A 21,306-nucleotide genomic window follows, 5' to 3' on the forward strand; every position below is an offset into this window, starting at 1 on the left:
GAAAATTTAATGAGTACCAACTACTGACTCTTGTTCTATTTGCTATATTTAAATTAATATTTCTACACAATAATGTGTATTAATAGTTTATAGTTATCTACTTACCTACATCTTAAATTAGGTGTTAATATTACAAAGCTATTTACATTTTTATAGTTTTAACTACATCAAAATTAAATCAGTTAATTTATAAGTAACATAACTCCCCGCCTAAATAGTGTTTTGAGTGTATAAAAATTTCATAATATTATACCGGGTATGGCCTGTAATATGAGCAAAAAATTAAACTGTAGGCGGTACTCCTCATACTGACCAACATTTGTTCAGCGACTTTTAAAAATAACTTGTGGTTTGATTTTTAATACACTTTAAAGTTTATTCTAAGACGCAATGTATTGCGAATTTTGTTATGTTTAAGGCGCGGCAAGCAACGTCAATCACAATGATATAGCGTGGCGATGGCGTCCATTGAAGATAATATTTATTTTGTATGAAAAATAAGAGGACTAAATACTTCATCATTTTTAAATGTTGTTGAACAAAAGTATCACCGTTTGAGGAGTACAATCAATGTTTTAATTAATTTCTTGTGTTACATACACCAGCCCCGGCCCCACCCGGTATACAGCTTGGCAAAAAAAGAGTAGAAATTAAAAAGTGGCACTTTTTAATTGCTACTCTTTTTTGCCAAGCTATATGTTAGTCTGTAAGGTATTTGTAATATGATTAATATGAGCCTAGTTGCCTGATATAAAACGTTAAATAACTAAAATACATAACTTCTATAATTATAACGTGTTTGAACAGGCCCCTGTTTCACCAACGTGACAGGTGCGACAAATTGTAAAATCACTATTGCTGACGTCACAGGCATCCATGGGCTACGATTACCACTTACCATCGGGCGGGCCGTATTCCTGTTTGCCACCATCATTGTATTATTTAAAAAAACTTTATTATATCGGAAAAAAACAGATATTTCTCCTGCGAAGTTTCTGACAATTGTCAAAGATTTAGAAGAATTGTAGGTAATTCTTGACAGGTAATGAGTTATATGTCGGAATTTCGTGACAATTGTAGTGTTTCTTGTGACAGTTGTCATAAACTTAGCAAGAGAAATATCTGTTTTTTTCCGATATCATAAAGGTTTTTTTAATAATACAATGATGGTGGCAAACAGGAATACGGCCCGCCCGATGGTAAGCGGTAACCGTAGTTCATGGATGCCTGTGACGTCAGCAACAGTGATTTTACAATTCGTCGCACCTGTCACGTTGGTGAAACAGGGGCCAGGTGGACTCGCGCATGGTTTCCGTACCATTACGCAAAAAACGGCAAAAAATTCACGTTTGTTGTATGGGAGATTTATTTCATTATATTTTTAGTGTTTAATGTTATAGAGGCTACAGAAATACACCATCTGTGAAAGTTTTAACTGTCTATCATGGTTCATAGGATACAGCCTGGTGACAGACAGACAGACGGACAGAAGAGTCTTAGCAATAGGGTCCCGTTTTTACCCTTTAGGTATGGAACCCTAAAAACGCGCAATAATTCAATAAAAACTCTTCTCCAAGTATAATAATTCAATAAATCCTATTAGTTTTCCCAACACAACATAATACAATGTTTGGCTCACGCCGGATTTCCGCCCGTCTGCGTTGTGGGCGTTCCTTTCATAACTCTGTAAAAGCAAGTCAGTTCATATCTGCCTTTGTTAGGGTTCGGACGCTGTGCGAGCGTAGGCGGAAGCGGGAGCGACAGCGTTGTAGCACAGTTGGAACTTAGTTGGTGTTATGAAACTTATGGATTCGCAATTATCCACAGTGTATGATTTGAATAAATGATAACTCTGATCATAACTCTCTCTCTTGCTTGTCTGATCATGACTCTGATAATTTAATCAATTGTACTTTTCTTTTGTATCTTTTTACTGAGGTGTGCCAATAAAGAGTATTCTATCTATCTATCTAACTCTGCCGCGTAACAACTTTACTGTAGATATGTACAATTTGCTAAATACATGTATACTTTAAACGTGATCACTTCATAGCGTAAGAAAGGTCTAGGTTCGCAAATTCACTAATAGTTATTCTATTAGGCGCGATTGAATATTGTGTTTAGGATTTAATAAAAAATAATAATTAATATTTCGTCATAATACATCCAAGAATAGTAGTTTTTCACAAACTAACCTACTTCTAATTAAGAACTTAAGAAAATAAAATACTTTAAAATATTTAAGATACGAAATTTTAATACAGACTACTAAAACACTTTAATACTTAATATTAAATATAAATAATCTTACTAACCCTTACATATAATATAATACAATAAAAAAATACGGTATACCACATCATTCAAACGTATACAACATTCCATCTTGATAAGAGAAGGTTATCATCCATACCATTTGAGTCACGCTTTATTGTTCATGAATTAATATATACATGTATTGACTAGATGCTTATTTTGTAGGTCCTTTTATGTTTTATATCAACCATGCTACCCTCCCCCCCTTATCCCTAGGAGGAGTAGGCGCGGGAACCGCAGGTGCGGACACGCGGCGGCGCGCGAGTGTCCGCGGGGGCTCGCGTCATGCGCAGTCGATCCGCGCACACACGGCTGCGCTCAGGAGCGTAGCGCACGCGAGAGCGATTTGCACGCACGCTATGACGACCAGGTCACGGGGGGATGGGCGGGATTCCTCTTCATATGCGTCCCTGTTGGATAAATAGAAGAACCTATTCATGAACTTAAAATGCCTTTGTTAAATTGTCTCTTTCTAACGAACACAAATGTATCAGTAAATGATATTAAATTAACAGAGATTTAGGTATTTCACAACAACAAAAGATGATAAAGTACACACACACAAGGTGATGATGTACACGCGATAATATTTTAAGTTTATTAATTTAATAATTCTTATTAAATATATATTAATTTAATTTTAACCGTTTCTTGAATGGTATTAGACTAATATTATTAGTCCACAAACTGTCAACTATGGGTTACCATGGCAACACACTTAATAGTATTAGACTAATACCGTTCGAGAAATGGGCTACTTTATGACTAACGCCATAACAAAATTTTAAACATTTGGTTGAAAAAAACCAGTTGACTTCGTCTGGACAACTAACGTTTTATTTGACGTGTAGTTTTGGGAGAATATCTTTAAAGTGTGATGTAATTAACGAGACATACCTAAGTATCAAACTTAAAGACACAATTTTTTTTCTCTTACCCATGTTCCAGCCCAGGTGGTCCCATTATCGTCCTGCAGCACTGCACCACCAGTGCAATAAGAAGACACGCCGCACCCGCCCATAGCACGCTCGCGACACCCGCTCCCGCTGTCGCTCCGCTTGTCACAGCCCAACCCCGCGATGTGTGGATGGACACAGCTGGAAACGAAATTTCAGTTGATTATTACGGAACAAAGGGATTTAAAATCCTAAAATGTAAGTAAGTAGTAAGTTTGGCGAACCTAATATAAATTACATGTACTATACTTTTCTGAAAAAAAGTGACCCTTGACATTCTATTTTGTATTGTTTTTGTGAGTAAATAAACTCACCCACCTATGCTAGTTCATTGTTTTTACTCAAATTTAATATTGAATCTAGATTAAATCAACTACAGTATAATTTATAACTTATTTTCAGTTAGTGTTAAAGTAAGACTTGAAATTTTCGTGCTAAATACGTAATATAGAAGTTTATAAGTTCATAAATTTTAATCAAAATCAAATCAAAATCAAAATTATTTATTTGCATAAATAAGGGTACAATAGGTGGTATACAAAGTTTTCAGTCGCATTCCTTATTTTACCATAATATGGCGTACAAATATTCAATATGTTACCCCTAAGAGCTATATTCTGGCTATATGTACATACATGCATTCTTATAAGCTAAGTATATGGCACAATTTTACACAAACGTAACGTACGTTTTACGTAAGTTAGGTCGCGATTAGTTTACACCAACTGCAAATTATTTATAACCTACCACTCCCTCCACTTACATTATCCTTCCTTTTCCTCGGGCAACGTAATAAGCAGCAGAGACATCGTCTTGTATTCTTTATGGGTTATAGTGTTATCGTTTTTTTAGCATTAGAAAAACACTACGCGATCTTGACGTGTCTTTTAATTGAAAAACGCTTTTTAAAAATCAGTAACTATTACTTACGAAAGCAAAAGAATGTAAATAATAGTATATGATTCATAATTGTTACATATTCGACGTGCCTTATTTTTCAAGCGTTTTTCAATAAAAATAAACGTGAAGATTGTTTACCTTTTTTCTAATACTAAAAAAAACGAACTATAAATTGAACTAACCGCTCCGCTAATGAACGCGCTCCGCTCCGCTCATCACCATAATCTTTCCCCTCCAAGTGTCGCGGGTAACAAAGCATATCTTGTGAGCAGGTAATGTAATAAGTAGCGTACCGAATCGTGACACTACGCTTGTGGCATGTGTGTGAGATGTTATTCGACTTTACAAAGGCCTTTGTAAATGTAATGAAGTGTACGTCTCGTACAGTGTTAAATATATATATGAGCAGAAGTGTACATCGCGAACTATGTAAAATATACGAACATGTAATGTGAGAGGTTAAAATAACAAAGACGGAAGTTAGTTTGAGTAAAATAATGAGGTAACGATTGGCATATTAGTGCGAGCGAGACGTGTATAAAGTTACGCAGACGTCAGCGATCATGTCAGTGTCAAACTCGTGGTAAGGCTACTTGTATTTACCAGCTGCTAAGACGCTGATCCCTCCAGCAGGTATACCGAGACCCATGTTGAACTTCTGCCTCTCTTCTATGAAGGCCACGCTGCCCATCACCATAGCTGATATTCCGCATACGATCTGAAACGAATAAAAACGTTAACTAAAAATAAAAAGGTATGTTAAGGTATGTTAAAAGGTTTACTGGAAGAGATCCCTTAAAGGGATAAGTTCGCCTTTGTACTAATGACGAATGTTTTTTTTCCTGTTTTGTTTGTTTTTTGTACAATAAAGTGTTTTACTACTACTACTAAATGTTGAACATTATGATTATGAAGATGGTATCTGATATCCATTTATTATATTTATTTATGGTCTAGTGCAGGGGTCTCGAAACCCCAGCCCGAGGGCCAAATCCGCCCCACCCCCCCGCGACGCTTTACACCCAGCGAGTGCCCACTGTCCGGCCCGCGGACGCCAGGCTCCAGGGGTTCAGCATTCATTGAGAGTGGAACTGTTCCTAACAGCAGCAACCAGACACCGACCGGCGGAAAAACCGACGGTGGCCCGCGGGAATGCTTCTCAGGCGCAATATGGCCCTCAGCTAAAAAAGTTTGGAGACCCCAGGTCTAGTGTCTACCTCACCGTGTTTGTCTGTCTGTCAAGACCCTTTATCTCGAGAAGTTGAAATTAAAACTCAGGTCTACAGTGTGCTGTGAAAAAATCTAAGTTAACGTAAAAAAACACGGCCGTTTATGCCGCGAAAAACGCAAATTTCGACACTCGAGGGAATCAAAATTGATAAGGTACTTCCCGTTGACCTAATCTATGAAATTTGGAAAGTAATATCGCCTTATTGTGGGACCGAGGGTAGTTTACCGTGGGAGTAGATCAGTTTCTGTAAGACTATCCCATCATATTTATTTTCTGTATTTACTAGAGATGCAACGGATAGTTGTTTGGCCGGATACCGGATACCGGATATTGGGCCTGCCGAATACTACCTACATTTCGGTTTATCAAGTGCGCATTGTGCAGATTTTGACCTGTTTAGTAGTGAACGTTCGCGCGGACTCATTTCTAGGTTCGAAATGAGTGCGCGTGCATCCCAACTAGCAAAATCACGCTAACAACAGTCTCTAGACTACAATTTTGTCGCTCTTATATTGATTTTATATCATCGTATAAGCCCGGGTTTGGGCACAAAGCATAAGCGTATTTATTTTAATATCGTTCTAATATCAGTCTAATTGAATGTTGTTTGCATTCACAGTAATCTTTTTCAAAACTATATTAAGCTGCTTTAGGCTAATATCGCTTTTACGTAAGTATCTTGTAAGCCTACATAGGCTTATATTGGTCGAACGTAAGTATCTTGTAAGCCTACATAGGCTTATATTGGTCGAACGTAAGTATCTTGTAAGCCTACATAGGCTTATATTGGTCGAACGTAAGTATCTTGTAAGCCTACATAGGCTTATATTGGTCGAACGTAAGTATCTTGTAAGCCTACATAGGCTTATATTGGTCGAACGTAAGTATCTTGTAAGCCTACATAGGCTTATATTGGTCGAACGTAAGTATCTTGTAAGCCTACATAGGCTTATATTGGTCGAACGTAAGTATCTTGTAAGCCTACATAGGCTTATATTGGTCGAACGTTAGAATCTTGTAAGCCTAAATAAGCTTATTTTGGTTTGAAACATTCTATTTGTGAAGTATAAATATACGGGTGAAATTAACTGCAACGTGACAAAAACATATTAGTGTAAGTGTTTATCAAACTTTTTATGAATTATGTTTAAATATAATAACGTGCTGTTTATCATCGTCTGTTTATGTTTCAGGGTAAGTATTCACATGGGAAAATATTATTTATTGTAAAGTAGACCCTGTTTTACACTTCAAACTTTATGCGCCTACTCAAATATGGTATTTGAATATTTTTATAATTATTTTATTTCTTTATTTTGTATTGATAGTCAGCCATTGATGTAGGTGCATTTTTCAAGCGCACTATTAGAGTATTTTAAGCATTCTGAATACAAATGATGTGGCCATGTTGAATAAATTACGGTTCCTTGCTTTACTTATACTAACAATAGTGTTCCCAAAAACGATTTAAGATCAAACCATCTTATATTGATCTTCTCTTTTGTGATTTAAGTGTCTTGATCTTATATCACTCTAATATCTTACTAAAGTGCTGCTGTTGATCTTATTATAGCTTTAGTAAGATCAGAAAAGTACGTACTTACAGTGTTCTTATGCTATGTTAATATTAGTCTTACATTCTTACAATAGCATTTAGAAATCTAATATAAAATCAAATGAACTAAGAGAATGAGGATATAAGACCAGGTACTCTCAAGTTCAATGAAACTTCGTAAATGTTGTTGTAAGAGCAAGAGGCTTATAATAGTATTATGCTATGTCAATATTAGTCTTACATTCTTATAATAGCATTTAGAAAGTCTAATATAAGATCAAATGAACTAAGATAATGTGGATATAAGACCAGGTACTCTCAAGTTCAATGAGACTTCGTAAATGTTGTTGTAAGAGCAAGAGGCTTATAATAGTATTATGCTATGTTGATATTAGTCTTACATTCTTATAATAGCATTTATAAAGTCTAATATAAGATCAAATGAACTTAGAGAATGTGGATATAAGACCACGTACTCTCAAGTTCAATGAGACTTCGTAAATGTTGTTGTAAGAGCAAGAGGCTTATAATAGTATTATGCTATGTTGATATTAGCCTTACATTCTTATAATAGCATTTAGAAAGTCTAATATAAGATCAAATGAACTTAGAGAATGTGGATATAAGACCAAGTACTCTCAAGTTCAATGAGACTTAGTAAATGTTATTGTAAGAGCGAGAGGCTCATAATAGTAATATGCCATGTTGATATTAGTCTTACATTCTTATAATAGCATTTAGAAAGTCTATTATAAGATCAAATGAACTTAGAGAATGTGGATATAAGACCAGGTACTCTCAAGTTCAATGAGACTTAGTAAATGTTATTGTAAGAGCGAGAGGCTTATAATGGTATTATAAAATGCTCTTATATACATATATAAGACTAGGTAATAAGACTAAACTTACTAAAGTGCGTATTAGCTTGTCTAAGACTAATATAAGAGCGATGATAAGTTCAAAACAAAAATAAGAGCGCTATAAGCTCACTACTCTTATAAAGTGCGCAATCTGAGACTTTTTTGCTAGTTGGGATGACTATGGAATGTTTAAATTGATTTAAAATAATAACGAGTAAGATACGACTGTGACTGTTTCTTAAATCCAATTTTGTTACTCCGAAATCAAGCAATGTTACTATCCGGTATCCGGCCGGATAGTAGGTCACTATCCGGTAACCGGCCGAATAGTAGGTCACTATCCGGTATCCGGCCGGATATCAAAGTAATGGCCGGATAGGCCGGATACCGGATAGTAACCGGATATTCGGTGCATCTCTAGTATTTACCTATATACCTGATGCTGGTAACAGCATTGAAATTTGACTGGAGTTACTTCTTAACCGACTTTAATCGGAAACTTGTATGAACTAGTTAAACAGTGATAATACTATGGGTACCTCTCACAGTCAATTCCGTATTACACCCACACGTACCAAATCTAGTGGTCAAACTTTAGTACAATTTGATATTTGTATTGAAGGGCTAAAGTTTGCAGTAAGCTCGTCCCAAAGGAACTAAGTGCAAGTTTGGATACGGGGTTAGGAGTTCCTGGAAAGTTGGGTTGAGATTACCGTCCACTAAATTCCGCATTTTGAATCATGGAATAATATTGAATCTGGTATCCAATGGCTCCTCTACACGATGTGCTATCATACTTGCCCACTAAGCTGGGCCAGCGTGCAGCGTGGTGCCGGATGGCTTATGTCGCGGCGGGATGGCGTATACGCATCTACACGTGGCCCATTCCATAGCACGTGCTCTCAACCATCGCGTGGTCATCTCGCTGGTCCAACGCTGGGCCATCATCATCATCATCATTATAGTAGGAGCTATATCGTCAATTCGTCAGTTTTATCGTTAGTTGAATTTATGAGCTTATGACTTTTGAGCTGTTCGAGCCGATATAGTTTAATGTCTTAATTTCACCAAAGATGGCGCTGTTACAAATGCAAACTAGATAACAGTAGTCCATCATAGAAAATACATATATAATGTCAAATATGTCAATAAATGATTGGTAATTGGTATTGGTAACTAAGCAACTTATTCAAACAAAGTGGTCCTTCGAGTTGAGAAGTGAAGTGACTTAAGTGACATAGACAGTGCATTCAAAAGTGAACTTTAATTACAGTATAATAGAATCTAAAATCGAACTTTAGTGTCAGTGAGTTAGAACATTTAGAAATATTTCAAGAAGCCGTCAGTCAAAATTGTCATCAAAATTACAAAATTAAAATTAAAGATTTCGGGAAGATTAGATAAATAAAATATATGTTAAGACCTACGAGTAAACTCAGGAAATTCGCCGCTTTAAACCAGTGCTATTTACAAGATAAGAATTTGTTGAGTTGGAAAAAACAAGATTTCAGAAATAGAACAATAGAACACGTCAAAAAAATTTTCCATGTCAAACAAAACAATCATGATTTCGGGGTGAATTTTCATAGTTTCAAAGAATAGTTATCTCAAAAATCTCAAAATGTCTCAAGAATTACCGGGTTTATTAGCTGAGCAACAAAATATTTGTGGCCTAATACTCAAAGCGCAAGCGAACTTCAAGAAAACACCAAAAGCGAGATTAACAAGAGGATACATCAAGACAAGAAAAGAATCCATAGAACAATATTTTAGTCAGTTCGTAGAAAACAATCGAGCCTTGATAAAAATATCTACACCGTCAGACAAAGCGAAGTACGAATATTTCAAAGACGATGTATATTCAGCGTGCGAAGAAATGTTCCTAGATTTGAAAGCAGAGATGACAGATATGCTTGAGAGTTCGACGACGGGTGGTACGAGTACAAGCAGCACTAATCCAACACCAAGCACAAGCAGGGATGACGTGAAGTTACCGAAAATAGATATAGCGAAGTTTACCGGTAACTACCAAGATTGGACTTCGTTTTACGACATGTTTACATCACTAAGTACAACAAGTAGCAATTAAAAATATTGTATTATGTGTAGAGTTAAAGGTGACTCAGCTCAGGTAAGAAAGCACATCAAATTGTATGAAAGCATCTCATAACAATCAGTCAGATTCATATAATATGTATTCTCATTTCTTTTATTGATTTTAATTTCTTTTCCTTTTGTAAGATTTGATATGTTTTCTGAAAGAGCTACGTATTTGTGATTTCATGTACATATATGTTTATTTTTTTATATCAAATTCTATAAAGTTATGTACTCACTGAGTATAATTGCATGAATTCTATAGTAATTTAAATTGTATTTTTCTTAATTACTCGTAATGCATGTTAATTATAAGATGTAATAATGTTTTGAAAAGATGTGTCCCGCCGAGTTTGTTGCCGGTCCCATATTGGGATACCCTCCTCCAATTGAGGGGGGATTTAAATCTTCTCGGGGCAGAGGTGTACGGTTGGAGCCGGTAAAGGTTTATTTGACGTTCATAAGCGCATTGTAATATGCCTACTTGAATAAACTATTTTTTATCTTTTATCTTTATCTTTATCACTCATCCACAACAAAGAGAACTTGAGCAGCGTCCAAAAGATGCACTATTTAAAAAGCTACTTGTCTGGAGAACCTGCTCAACCGTTGGATCACCTAGCCGTCACTGAAACAAACTACGAATTGACATGGCTCACGCTGCAGAACAGGTACAACAACAAGAGAGTTATAGTTAATTCCATCTTAAGCAAGTTGATGAATCAAAAGAAAATTCACACAGGCACTGCTAAAGCGGTTCGAGAGATATTAGATACAACTATGGAGTGCCTTAACAAGCTGAAAGTACAAAACATTAATACAAGTTCATGGGATACACTTATTATACACATCATTGTTGAGAAGTTAGACACCGAAACACATAAAGAGTGGGAGGAAGAAGCAAGTAACCTGAACCTCAAGGAGTTACCAACAATGGTCATGTTCAATAAGTTCTTAGAAAAGAGATTCCGAGTTTTAGAGATGATGCAACCCAGCCAAACAACGAACATGAACATGAAGAGTACCTACCCAAGCACCCAGAGAGAACCTAACGTCACTGTCGAGTCTAAGTCATTTCACGTGTCACCAGCCATCAAGTGTGGTTTTTGCAAGCAGAACCATCAGTTGAATCAATGCAAAGAGTTTCAAGAGCAAACACTAGAAAAGAAAACAGAGTTCATTCAAAGCCAACAACTCTGCTTTAACTGCCTAATCCATGGTCATGCTGTCCGCTTCTGTAAGAGCAAGTTTTCATGTCAAAAGTGCGGAAGAAGACATCACACACTGTTGCACAACAATACATACCAATCCAAAGAGAAAGAGCACAAAGAAGAAACAAAACAAGAGAGAGAACCCAAAGATTTCAGCGAGAGAGAGAAACTAAACTAGAACCCAAGCAAGACATGAAGAATAAGAGAGAGATAGTTGCCCACCTAACAACAGGAAGCATGACAGGATTATTATCTACAGCACAAATTAACGTGACGAACCATCAAGGAAGAGAATTCGTTTTAAGAGCCTTGTTGGATCCATGTTCTCAAGAGTCTTTCTTGAACGAGTCTGCAGCTCAAACTATGGGACTAAAGAGAAAACGTGTAAACGGAAACGTATCGGGTCTTGATCAAATGAGCACACCCATACAATTTGCTGCAGATGTCGAAATCGCATCACGTCATAATCCTGAAAAGAAAATGAGTATAAGAACCTACATAGTAAAGCGGGTCACAAACATCATGCCTTCAGAGAAACTTACCATCGACAACTGGGTACACCTAAGAGACTTACAACTAGCTGATCCGACTTATTACCAACCAAGTTCTATAGATATTCTATTGGGAGTAGAAGTTTATAACGAGATGATACAGCCTGGTCTGATCAAAGGCGTTCCAGGCTCTCCCATAGCTTTACAAACACATTTGGGTTGGATAATATCAGGAAAAGTCACAGTCGGAACAGAACAAGAGCGAGAAGAGAAACCATTCATTAGCATGCATTTAAATGTCGAGTTGAACCATATGCTAAAGAGATTCTGGGAGCTAGAGACAATAGATGAAGAGAAACACAAGCTAACAGCAGAAGAGATCAAAGTAGAAGAAATATACGAAAAAACTACCACTAGAGACGAAGACGGACGTTACATAGTAGATCTGCCAATGAAACATGACCCACCAGTTCTACCATCTAACAGCCGAAAGATTGCACTGAAACGGTCTACTGGTCTACTGAGATTGTTATGTGCGAGAGAAGATAAAAAGTAAGACAAAGAGAGAGGAAAATTCGAAGTTCATCAAACATCCGACTCATGGTCATGAGACAATCCTCTAATAGCCTCCACAATTTGAGAATTTGTCTCTGGAAGCCCTGGCAGGCTGAGTTTCTAAATCAAGTAAAAGAAAGGTGGAAGTGAAGACAGCATCCACAAGAGCTATCGAAGAGAAGATTTGTTTGTTTTAGTAACTTTAGTGATGTTTATTTTATTAAGAAATGACATTCTGTCATTTAGGCGGGAGTATGTTCGAGCCGATATAGTTTAATGTCTTAATTTCACCAAAGATGGCGCTGTTACAAACGCAAACTAGATAACAGTAGTCCATCATAGAAAATACATATATAATGTCAAATATGTCAATAAATGATTGGTAATTGGTATTGGTAACTAAGCAACTTATTCAAACAGCGCACACCAATATTTCAGTTTAAGGTATAAATATTGGCTGTTATAGCTTATTTCGTTTACAAGCAAAAATATAAGTTAAAAAAAAAGTAAAATTCGTAGAGGTTGTCTCGTCAGATGAGACGATGAATGAATTACTCTCATTTCTAGCAACATTATTATACAAAATTAAATACTTAATTACTAACATACGTTTTTAATAAAAACTTAACTGACAACATTACGGCTGAGTTGCGTCAGGTAATCACGATTATAATCATGAAGGAACCCCTAATACAGAGAGACATTCAGATTACTAAGTATTTTATTATGATGGATCTATTGGTAACAGATCTGTGGCAAAGATGATGTGAAGTTCCATGTGGCTACGTAAGTTTGTCTTGTTGTTCAGCCCAGTTCAGCGATAATTGCTTTAGAACTGTTACTTAGAACACATGTTTCACAGGGAGTGTTGCCAACTCGGATTTTGAAAAAATGCTAGATTAATGTCTAGATTATGCCATAAATTTTTAAAATATGCTAAAAAATGCTAAAATGTCACTTGAAATTAGACACTTAAAACACATACACATTTCAAATTTGCCGCCTTTTTCTACTGACAAGATCTGCTTGACCAACTTTATATACACCGTCGACGTCCATCCGTCCACAAAAGTCAAAATTCATATGAAAATATGAACCACATAAGGCGATGGCGCATATTGTTGCTGCCAAGTTGGTGCAAACTTGGCTTAGACTAAATTATGCAAAAAATATGCCAGATGCTAGATGGAAAATTTTGGTGCCAAATTTTGGTGCCAAAGCGAGTGAAAATATGCCAGATCTGGCATCATTTATGCCAAGTTGGCAACACTGTTCACAGGATTGTATGACCTCTCCAATGTCAAATCTATTTGTTTTAGGACTATTCAAGAAGTACAATCTAGCCAAAAACAGGTTAGAGTCAGCCATTATCCAAAAACCGTAGAACATTGATAAAATAAGATCAAGGGCCGGATTCCTGTCTAGGCCCACAAGGCCCGGGCCTAGGGGCCCATGCACCTTAGCAATGGTTTTGACATGGAGAAGGGGGCCCCCTAAAGCTTGTCATACCAGGTGCCTAGGGGCCCTATGTCTGTATATTGGGGCCTGCCGATGATTAGAAAACCGTTTTAAATAAATAAATATTATAAGGGCATTTTTTACACTTTACTAAGCCCCTCGGTAAGATCAAAGAAGGCTTTTGTTGTGGGTACTCAGACAATGATATATATATAATATATAAATATGTACTTAAATACATAGAAAAACGACCACGACTCAGGAACAAATATCTGTGGCATCACACAAATAAATGCCCTTACCGGGATTCGAACCCGGGACCATCGGCTTCATAGGCAGGGTCACTACCCACTAGGCCAGACAGGTCGTGAAACCCTTCGACCCGCCGGTCGCCGGTTTTTCTCTATTGATGTCAGTTAAAAACCAAAACAAGCATTTTATACCAACAAATCGGAAGAGATATTTAATGGCTCCGCAAGATAATTGTCCACATCAACAATTACGAGTAATGAATATGGAAATGCTCTCAAAACACCGTAATCGGATCAGTGTTGATGAATATGTAGCAGAATTTACTAAGCGGGCGGGGTGTTCAAAATACCTTGATTCTTTTAATAATAAAGTCGCGTTAAGATCATTTTGACATTGACATAATATTAACACCAATAAATTGCTCTGATAATTAGATTAAGATTAATTACGATTCATAAGAGCTTGTTGCTAGGCCTACATGAATAAAGTATATTTTGAATTTGAATTTGAACACCCTCGCCCGCTTAGCAACGTCTGCGGCTGACTGTACATCCTCATCACTGAGTAGGTATTTATTAATTTAATTGGAATATTTAATCAGTTTGCTATAAATATGAACGAACTTAAGGCACGTTTAATGTAGGTAATTCTAAAGGGGCCCACAGATTACCAGTTCGCCGCGCCGGACGATATCAGCCTGTCAGTTAAACGCAAAATTTGACAGCTCTGAACAACTGGCAGACTGACATCGTCCGGCGAACTGGTAATCAGGACGGCTACCGTGAAAATCGAAAATCGTCAATTGTGGGCATTTTTCTCTGTCACTCTAATTACGCCTTCATTGGAGTAAAAGAGAAAGATCCCCGCATTTTGCGAGTTTTTGTTTTCGCGGTAGCCCCTCTGTGACGGGGCCTTTCAATAGTCATAGTTACAAATTGATTTGTGACGATACACGGGTAAACGTACCCTATGGCGGTTGGCGCTTACGCTATTATTAATGCCGCAACAATATTATTGCGGCACTTATGACGTACCTAAGCGCCAGCCGCCATAAGTTACCTTTTGCCGTGGAACGTCACATTTGTTCTCACAATAATGTATTCATTTCAACGGCCCTAACTTTGCAAACGTCACTTGGTTAGCATTTTCACACAAATGATACTTTACAAGCATTCAATAATCATCATTATGATTATATAACTATAAGGTTTAAGTTCCGAATTACCATTCCTACTACCCCAAAATACTGCGTAGGTACCGTCAACCGGACTGAATAAGGATGGCTGGGGTGAATAGGGACAAACCATAAAATTATATTTATTTATTTTATTTATTTGCACATAAAATTATAAGTACAAATGGCGGACTTAATGCCATAATGCATTTTCTATCTGTCAACCACTGGGCCAAAAAGAAACGGTTGTTAGGTGCAGGTTTTATAATAGAAAAATTAAAACGATAATCACAAAACTACTACCTACTAACTACTATTTACAAAATAAACACTAATTAACACCGAATAAAATAAAATGTATTTAACCTGACAATTTCTTCAAAAATACCCACTAATTAATTGAATCATTCGATTGAAAAGAAAAAATACAGTACATTTTGTATGATACAATTTGTGTAAGTAGTTATTAAGGTAAACGGCCCCAAGTTCGTGTTAGTACGTTATTTCGTTAGTTTTTTTTCTGGCGCAAATAATAAGGAATTCAAATATCTTTTATTCAAATTATACATATGAAAAAAATCTGTATTATTTAATCTCTTCAATAAAATAATAAACAATATTTTAGTGATTAAACTGAGAGTAATACGACGGTCGAAACTGTCAGACGGCCGCGAACAGCTGTGTTGTATGCGTGCACTTTTTTTAGGCGTAAGGTGCGCGCTCTTACTTGTTAAGCTTATAGGAAGGAAAAGCTAAACCCATTCGAATAAAAGTTATTGGGAGTGTTTCTGTGGGTTCCTTAGTAATTGATTTGATAAGAAAAAAGATAGAATATATGCATAGAAATAACTTAAAATTGCAATAAATCGACTCACGAAATAGCGGTCATTTTATTTTTCGTGTGTCTCCTATTTCGTGCCACTAACGAATCAAGGATTTTCTAGGTATATTTTGAGTGCTTGTTTTTAAATATAACAACGAAGATAATTAAAAAAATAAATTAGAAAACAATTAATGTATTTTATGAAGTTTCGTATGAGCGAAATTCGGTATATGTTTTTTTCACTAGAATTCTCATAAAACGAGTTTGAATGTGACCCGAGTTAAAATTTTTAAGGTATGTTCCACGTATATTCTCATATTAACTACTAGCACAATTTTATTTAATATTAAATTTATTTGGTTTATTTTTGTGTATGTTTATATTTAACGTATAAGATAGTAAATAATTTTTTTTTAATTTTTTAAAATTTTAATATTATATTTTTTTTATTTAAATAGTTTGGCTTTTAATCAAGTATTAAAGTACCCATATGGTTTACAAAGTCTTAATTCGACCATTAAAGTCGACGAGTACAAAAAACTTTAAGCTAGCTCTCAATTTAACATTTTTTAAATATTATTTTTAATTTGACCTTACAATTATTCGTAAGTAGGTAAGACCGTTAAATATTTAAAATGATTATCAGCAAATTATCACCAATTACTCTAAGAAAACTTTATGCCGAAACAGGGGACACGAATTCACGAACTTAGGAGCTGACCTAAATTTGTATCACGAAATGGGAGCCAAATAAGAGGTTCACGAAAAAATTAATATAAAAAAAAGTTTCAACTAAAACCCCACAGTTTATACATTAAATTATTAACAAAGAACTAATATAACTTATTCAAAAGCTTTCAAGGTATTGATATGCTTAGTAATATTTAAAAAAAATATACAAACTCTCAACTGACTCTCAAGAGCCTTAACCTGCCGAAACAGTCATTCGGATAAGACAAATCAAAGGAAACTGCAATCAACGGAGTATGGACCGTAAGTATAAGGCGATATGGTTTAAAATGGATTGTGATATGAGTATTAAATGCTTGCCTATTCATTTCCATTGTTCCATAACTTTAATAAATAAGGATGGTATTATGCGGGAAGGAGATCACTTTGAGATAAACGTTTTAGTTGCTGGTTTTCCGAAAGTCAAAGCATTTTCCTTGTTGACTTCCCTGCAAATTCTAAGGAACGGTATTTTAACTACTGCAAAAAGTTCAAAAATAAAAGCACTCTTGTTGACCTTACAATAAAGTAACAAATCGAAAGGTGGCCTGAATCGGAAACATATGTGCAGATGTACATTGCCAAAGCAAGTGCTACCATCTACTGTTCTCGTCGGTACGTTTCCTTGTGCATAGTAGGTTCTGCCGTCTTGTGGGCTACATCGGAAGCATAAACGACACATTGACGCCTCGCGCCAAAAATCTGCTGCTCCCTATTAGTTCATGAACGGAGCCTATAACATACAGGTAACTATCATGTTTGCCGGAAAAAATCTTCAGTCAGGCGGTCGGTTTTTTAAGGTGTCTATTTATTTTTTTAGTCCGGATAAACCTTGGATAGGTAATTAGGTATACCTATCTATCATCATCATCATCCTGGCGTCAATCCCGGTTGTGCCCCCGCGCGGGGCGCGAGGGCCCGGGGTCCGCCTTCCGACTCCTTCGTGACCACTTTGCCCGATCTTCGGCATCCCTGGTAGTGAGTCCGTTGGCACGCATGTCCTCCTTGACGACATCAAGCCATCGCTTCTTGGGCCGGCCTCTTCTTCCCGTACCGTATACCTATCTATATATGTGCTAAAGTGTCCATATTTATGACAAATAGAAGTTACTCCATTACCCTTTGCTTTTTGATTCGGTTAAATTATGTTCTAATGTATGGGCAAGAAAAACTAATTATAGCCAGCATTCTATGAATGTAGTATGATAACTTTGGGTATGGTGCTTTACGCACACTAGCGTCCCTCCCCCTCCCCCTGACGCAACCCCCCCTTTTAGCATGAAATATGTCCCGGTTTACGGTTTTTTTTTATTTTTGAGAAAAGTATTAGAGTTAGGAAATAAGTGTCAAGGTAAGAAATAATCCTTAATACATTTTAAACAAAAAAGGTTATATACAACTTTTTAGTAAGACTCACCATATTCATGTATTAACTTGTTGAAGTTCATTATAAGTTAGTATACGTGATAGTACTGAAAAAAATCTTATACGGAAAATAAGCTTGCAAGGTTATTGTCCTGTATGATTTCTTTTAGTACTATCACGTACTATTAGACCGGGAGATAGTGACACATTTTACTGGGTCATTTGTACCAGTATGGCGGTTCGTCAGGGGTCTAAGTACGTAATGAAGGAAAGAAAAATGATGGTCATAGCGCTGGTACCGGCGGCCCAATCGCGTGGGCGTTAGTCGAACGTGTCGGATAAAATACGAGTGTCGAACGATTTGTTCCACAAAAATCCTCGTATTTTCCGATAGTCCATAAAAAAGAAGTAGGCGGTAGCGTAATGCCATACTTCTCCGGTGTGACTTACAGCCCGCCATACTGAGGCAAACACATTAATTAAAAAAAAACAATTCAACCATTTGTGCCAAGCTAATTTTTGCACAGGTGATCATCGTCGAGCAGCCATTCATGGACATCACCATGCCATACTCTTCGGACGGTTCCAAATGGCCGCCGCAAGGGAGTTAATTTTTTTTTTTGCTAAACGATTTGTACCAGTATTGCATTTAAATTTTTGGAAAGTATTTGATAAAATGTGACCGTTATTATAATTGCCATACTTATAGTAGGGGGAAAAAGTGCTGCCATACTTGAAAAACTTATTTAATCGACACGTTTCAAAAATACGACTATGTATACGTAAAATAATTTTTTATAGCATGGCATCATCAAATTCTGTTAGGTTGGATACAATTATACCTAAAAAAAATTATTTCAGATTATAACTACGGGATGGACGACTGTGAGACTTAAGCCAAGACTTAAAACAAAAAAAAATTTTTTGACGATTTGTACCAGTATGGCATTTGGATTTTTGGAAATTATATGATGCAATGTGACCATTATTATATTTGCCATACTTCTAATAGGGGGAAAAAGGGGCACCATACTTGAAAAAAAAAAAAAATATTGTACATATTTGCCACCTCCTACAGGTATGGCATTATGAGATTTCCATTTATGATCACACAGAAAGTCTTGAAAAAAAATTACAAGATGGTACAAATCGTTTAGCAATAAAAAAAAAATTAACTCCTTTGCGGCGGTATGGCGGCCATTTGGAACCATCCAAAAAGTATGGCATGGTGATGTCCATGAATGGCTGCTCGACGATGATCACCTGTGCAAAAAATAGCTTGGCACAAATTATTGAATTGTTTTTTTTTAATTAATGTGTTCGCCTCAGTATGGCGGGCTGTAAGTCACACCGGAGAAGTATGGCATTACGCTACCGTCTACTTCTTTGTTATGGACTATCGAAAAATACGAGGATTTTTGTGGAACAAATCGTTCGACACTCGTATTTTATCCGACACGTTCGACTAACGCCCACGCGATTGGGCCGCCGGTACCAGCGCTATGACCATCATTTTTATTTCGTTCATTACGTACTTAGACCCCTGACGAACCGCCATACTGGTACAAATGATCCAGTAAAATGTGTCACTATCTCCCGGTCTATATGTTATATTGATCTTCTGCAAGTTTTTCAACGGTTAAATTTTGTCGAAGTTCATCTAGCCATAACATGAATATGGTGCGTCGTATCAAAAAAATGAATATAACCTTTTTTGTTTAAAATTTAATAGGGAACATTTCTTTCATTGACACTTTTTTCCTATATTGTATACTTTCCCCAAAAAACAAAAAAAACTCCCAACCGGGACATATTTATGCTAAAAGGGTGGGGTTGCGTCAGGGGGAGGGGACGGGACGCTAGCCTGCGTAAAGCACCATACCCAAAGGTATCATACTACATTCATAGAATGCTGGCTATAATTAGTTTTTCAAAAAACACAATTTGACCGAATCATTTGGCAAGAGACAACGTTTATATAATTATTATTATCATTGGTGTAAATAGCACTTAAGCTTTATTCCCTCAGGATAAAGTTGAAAATGCAGTACTAACCTGTAGGACGCGCAGGCGCAGCACCAGAGCGAGAGGGTACGAGAAGCCGAATATAGCGCCGTCCTTGTCCCCCGTCAGCGGCGCCGCTGACTCCTTCCGGCGAGAGAGAGCTGCCTGTAACAACATATTCAATTCAATTATTTATTTATTTCAAATCATTCATTTATATAAAAGTGCATGTTAAACTGATGTATTGATAAAACTTTTAATGTCATTAAAATGTGTTTCGTCTCTTTCTCAAACACAAATGTTAAACTGACAGTCTGTTTTTAGGGTTCCGTACTCAAAGGGTAAAAACGGGACCCTATTACTAAGACTCCGCTGTCCGTCTGTCTGGCGGACTGCATCAAGGCGAAACGGAAACCTACCTACCGGGAAACGCGCAAATCGAAATGTAGTTATCTGCCTCTATCGCTCGAATATGCAAGAGTTATTAGAGAGGTGAGATAACGAAATTTCTATTTTCTTGTTTCGCGGTAGACCCCCAGATTGTGCTGGATAGTGGTAGTGGCGCCCCCTATGCAGAGTTTTGCGTAATATTCCCTAGGCCCCTATTTTGCGCGGAACATGTACTAAATAGAATAAGGGTTTAATTTTTTTTTTAATTTACTGCCTTTAGCCTAGTCGGTAGTGACTCTGCCTACGAAGCAGGAGGTCCCGGGTTCGAATCCTGGTAAGGGCATTTATTTGTGTGTTCATTACAAATATTTGTACCTGAGTTATGGATGTTTCCTATGTATAGTACCCGTCTAGTACCCACAACATAAGCCTTATCTGTGTAAAATTGTCCTATAATACATAATATAAATAGAAACTTATCGCTGTCGTACATCTATTTTGTTAGACAATGAGAATTCTTAAGGTAATATTATTTATTTTGTCCTTCAGCGTAGGTATATTTTTCTTTCTTATAATTCTGGCGTTACGAGATCGAATATCAAATATTAACAAGGAAATTTTATCTTCGAATCGTCTTTATTCACGGGTAATGATCAATTTTCACGGCTGTCACTTCTTAAAGGAAACATCTGTTGGCAACATAATTTAAGAACATGAAAATAATTGAAATCACTAGGTACTTATATGAAATATTTATTTGTATAACGAATATAAAAGGTAATATTATAGAAAGGATTATGCGTCAAAATTGCCCCAAAACCAACAGACTTGAGAGCTAGGTGCTCGCCTGGCGGTGCGCGAACATCTACCCTGCAGTAATTAATTTACTTACTTGGACCCTATTGCCTAGGTAATAAGGGTGCCGACATTTTAGCTAAA

General features: G+C 36.6%; 1 protein-coding gene across 1 annotated transcript in view; it reads right to left on the reverse strand.

The window, feature by feature from the left end:
• Positions 1-2,498: 2,498 nt before the first annotated feature.
• Positions 2,499-21,306, reverse strand: part of LOC134664308 (uncharacterized) — a 73,619-nt gene continuing 54,811 nt past the window's right edge. Inside the window, exons 3-6 of the mRNA XM_063520877.1 lie at positions 20,029-20,142; positions 4,776-4,890; positions 3,254-3,413; positions 2,499-2,726 (exon numbers count right to left, since the gene is read on the reverse strand). Of these exons, the coding sequence (XP_063376947.1) occupies positions 2,600-2,726; positions 3,254-3,413; positions 4,776-4,890; positions 20,029-20,142 (516 nt within the window). The 3' untranslated portion in view covers positions 2,499-2,599. The remainder of the gene's footprint in view (positions 2,727-3,253; positions 3,414-4,775; positions 4,891-20,028; positions 20,143-21,306) is intronic.

Source organism: Cydia fagiglandana, chromosome 5, assembly GCF_963556715.1.
Source record: "Cydia fagiglandana chromosome 5, ilCydFagi1.1, whole genome shotgun sequence".
NCBI lineage: Eukaryota > Metazoa > Arthropoda > Insecta > Lepidoptera > Tortricidae > Cydia > Cydia fagiglandana.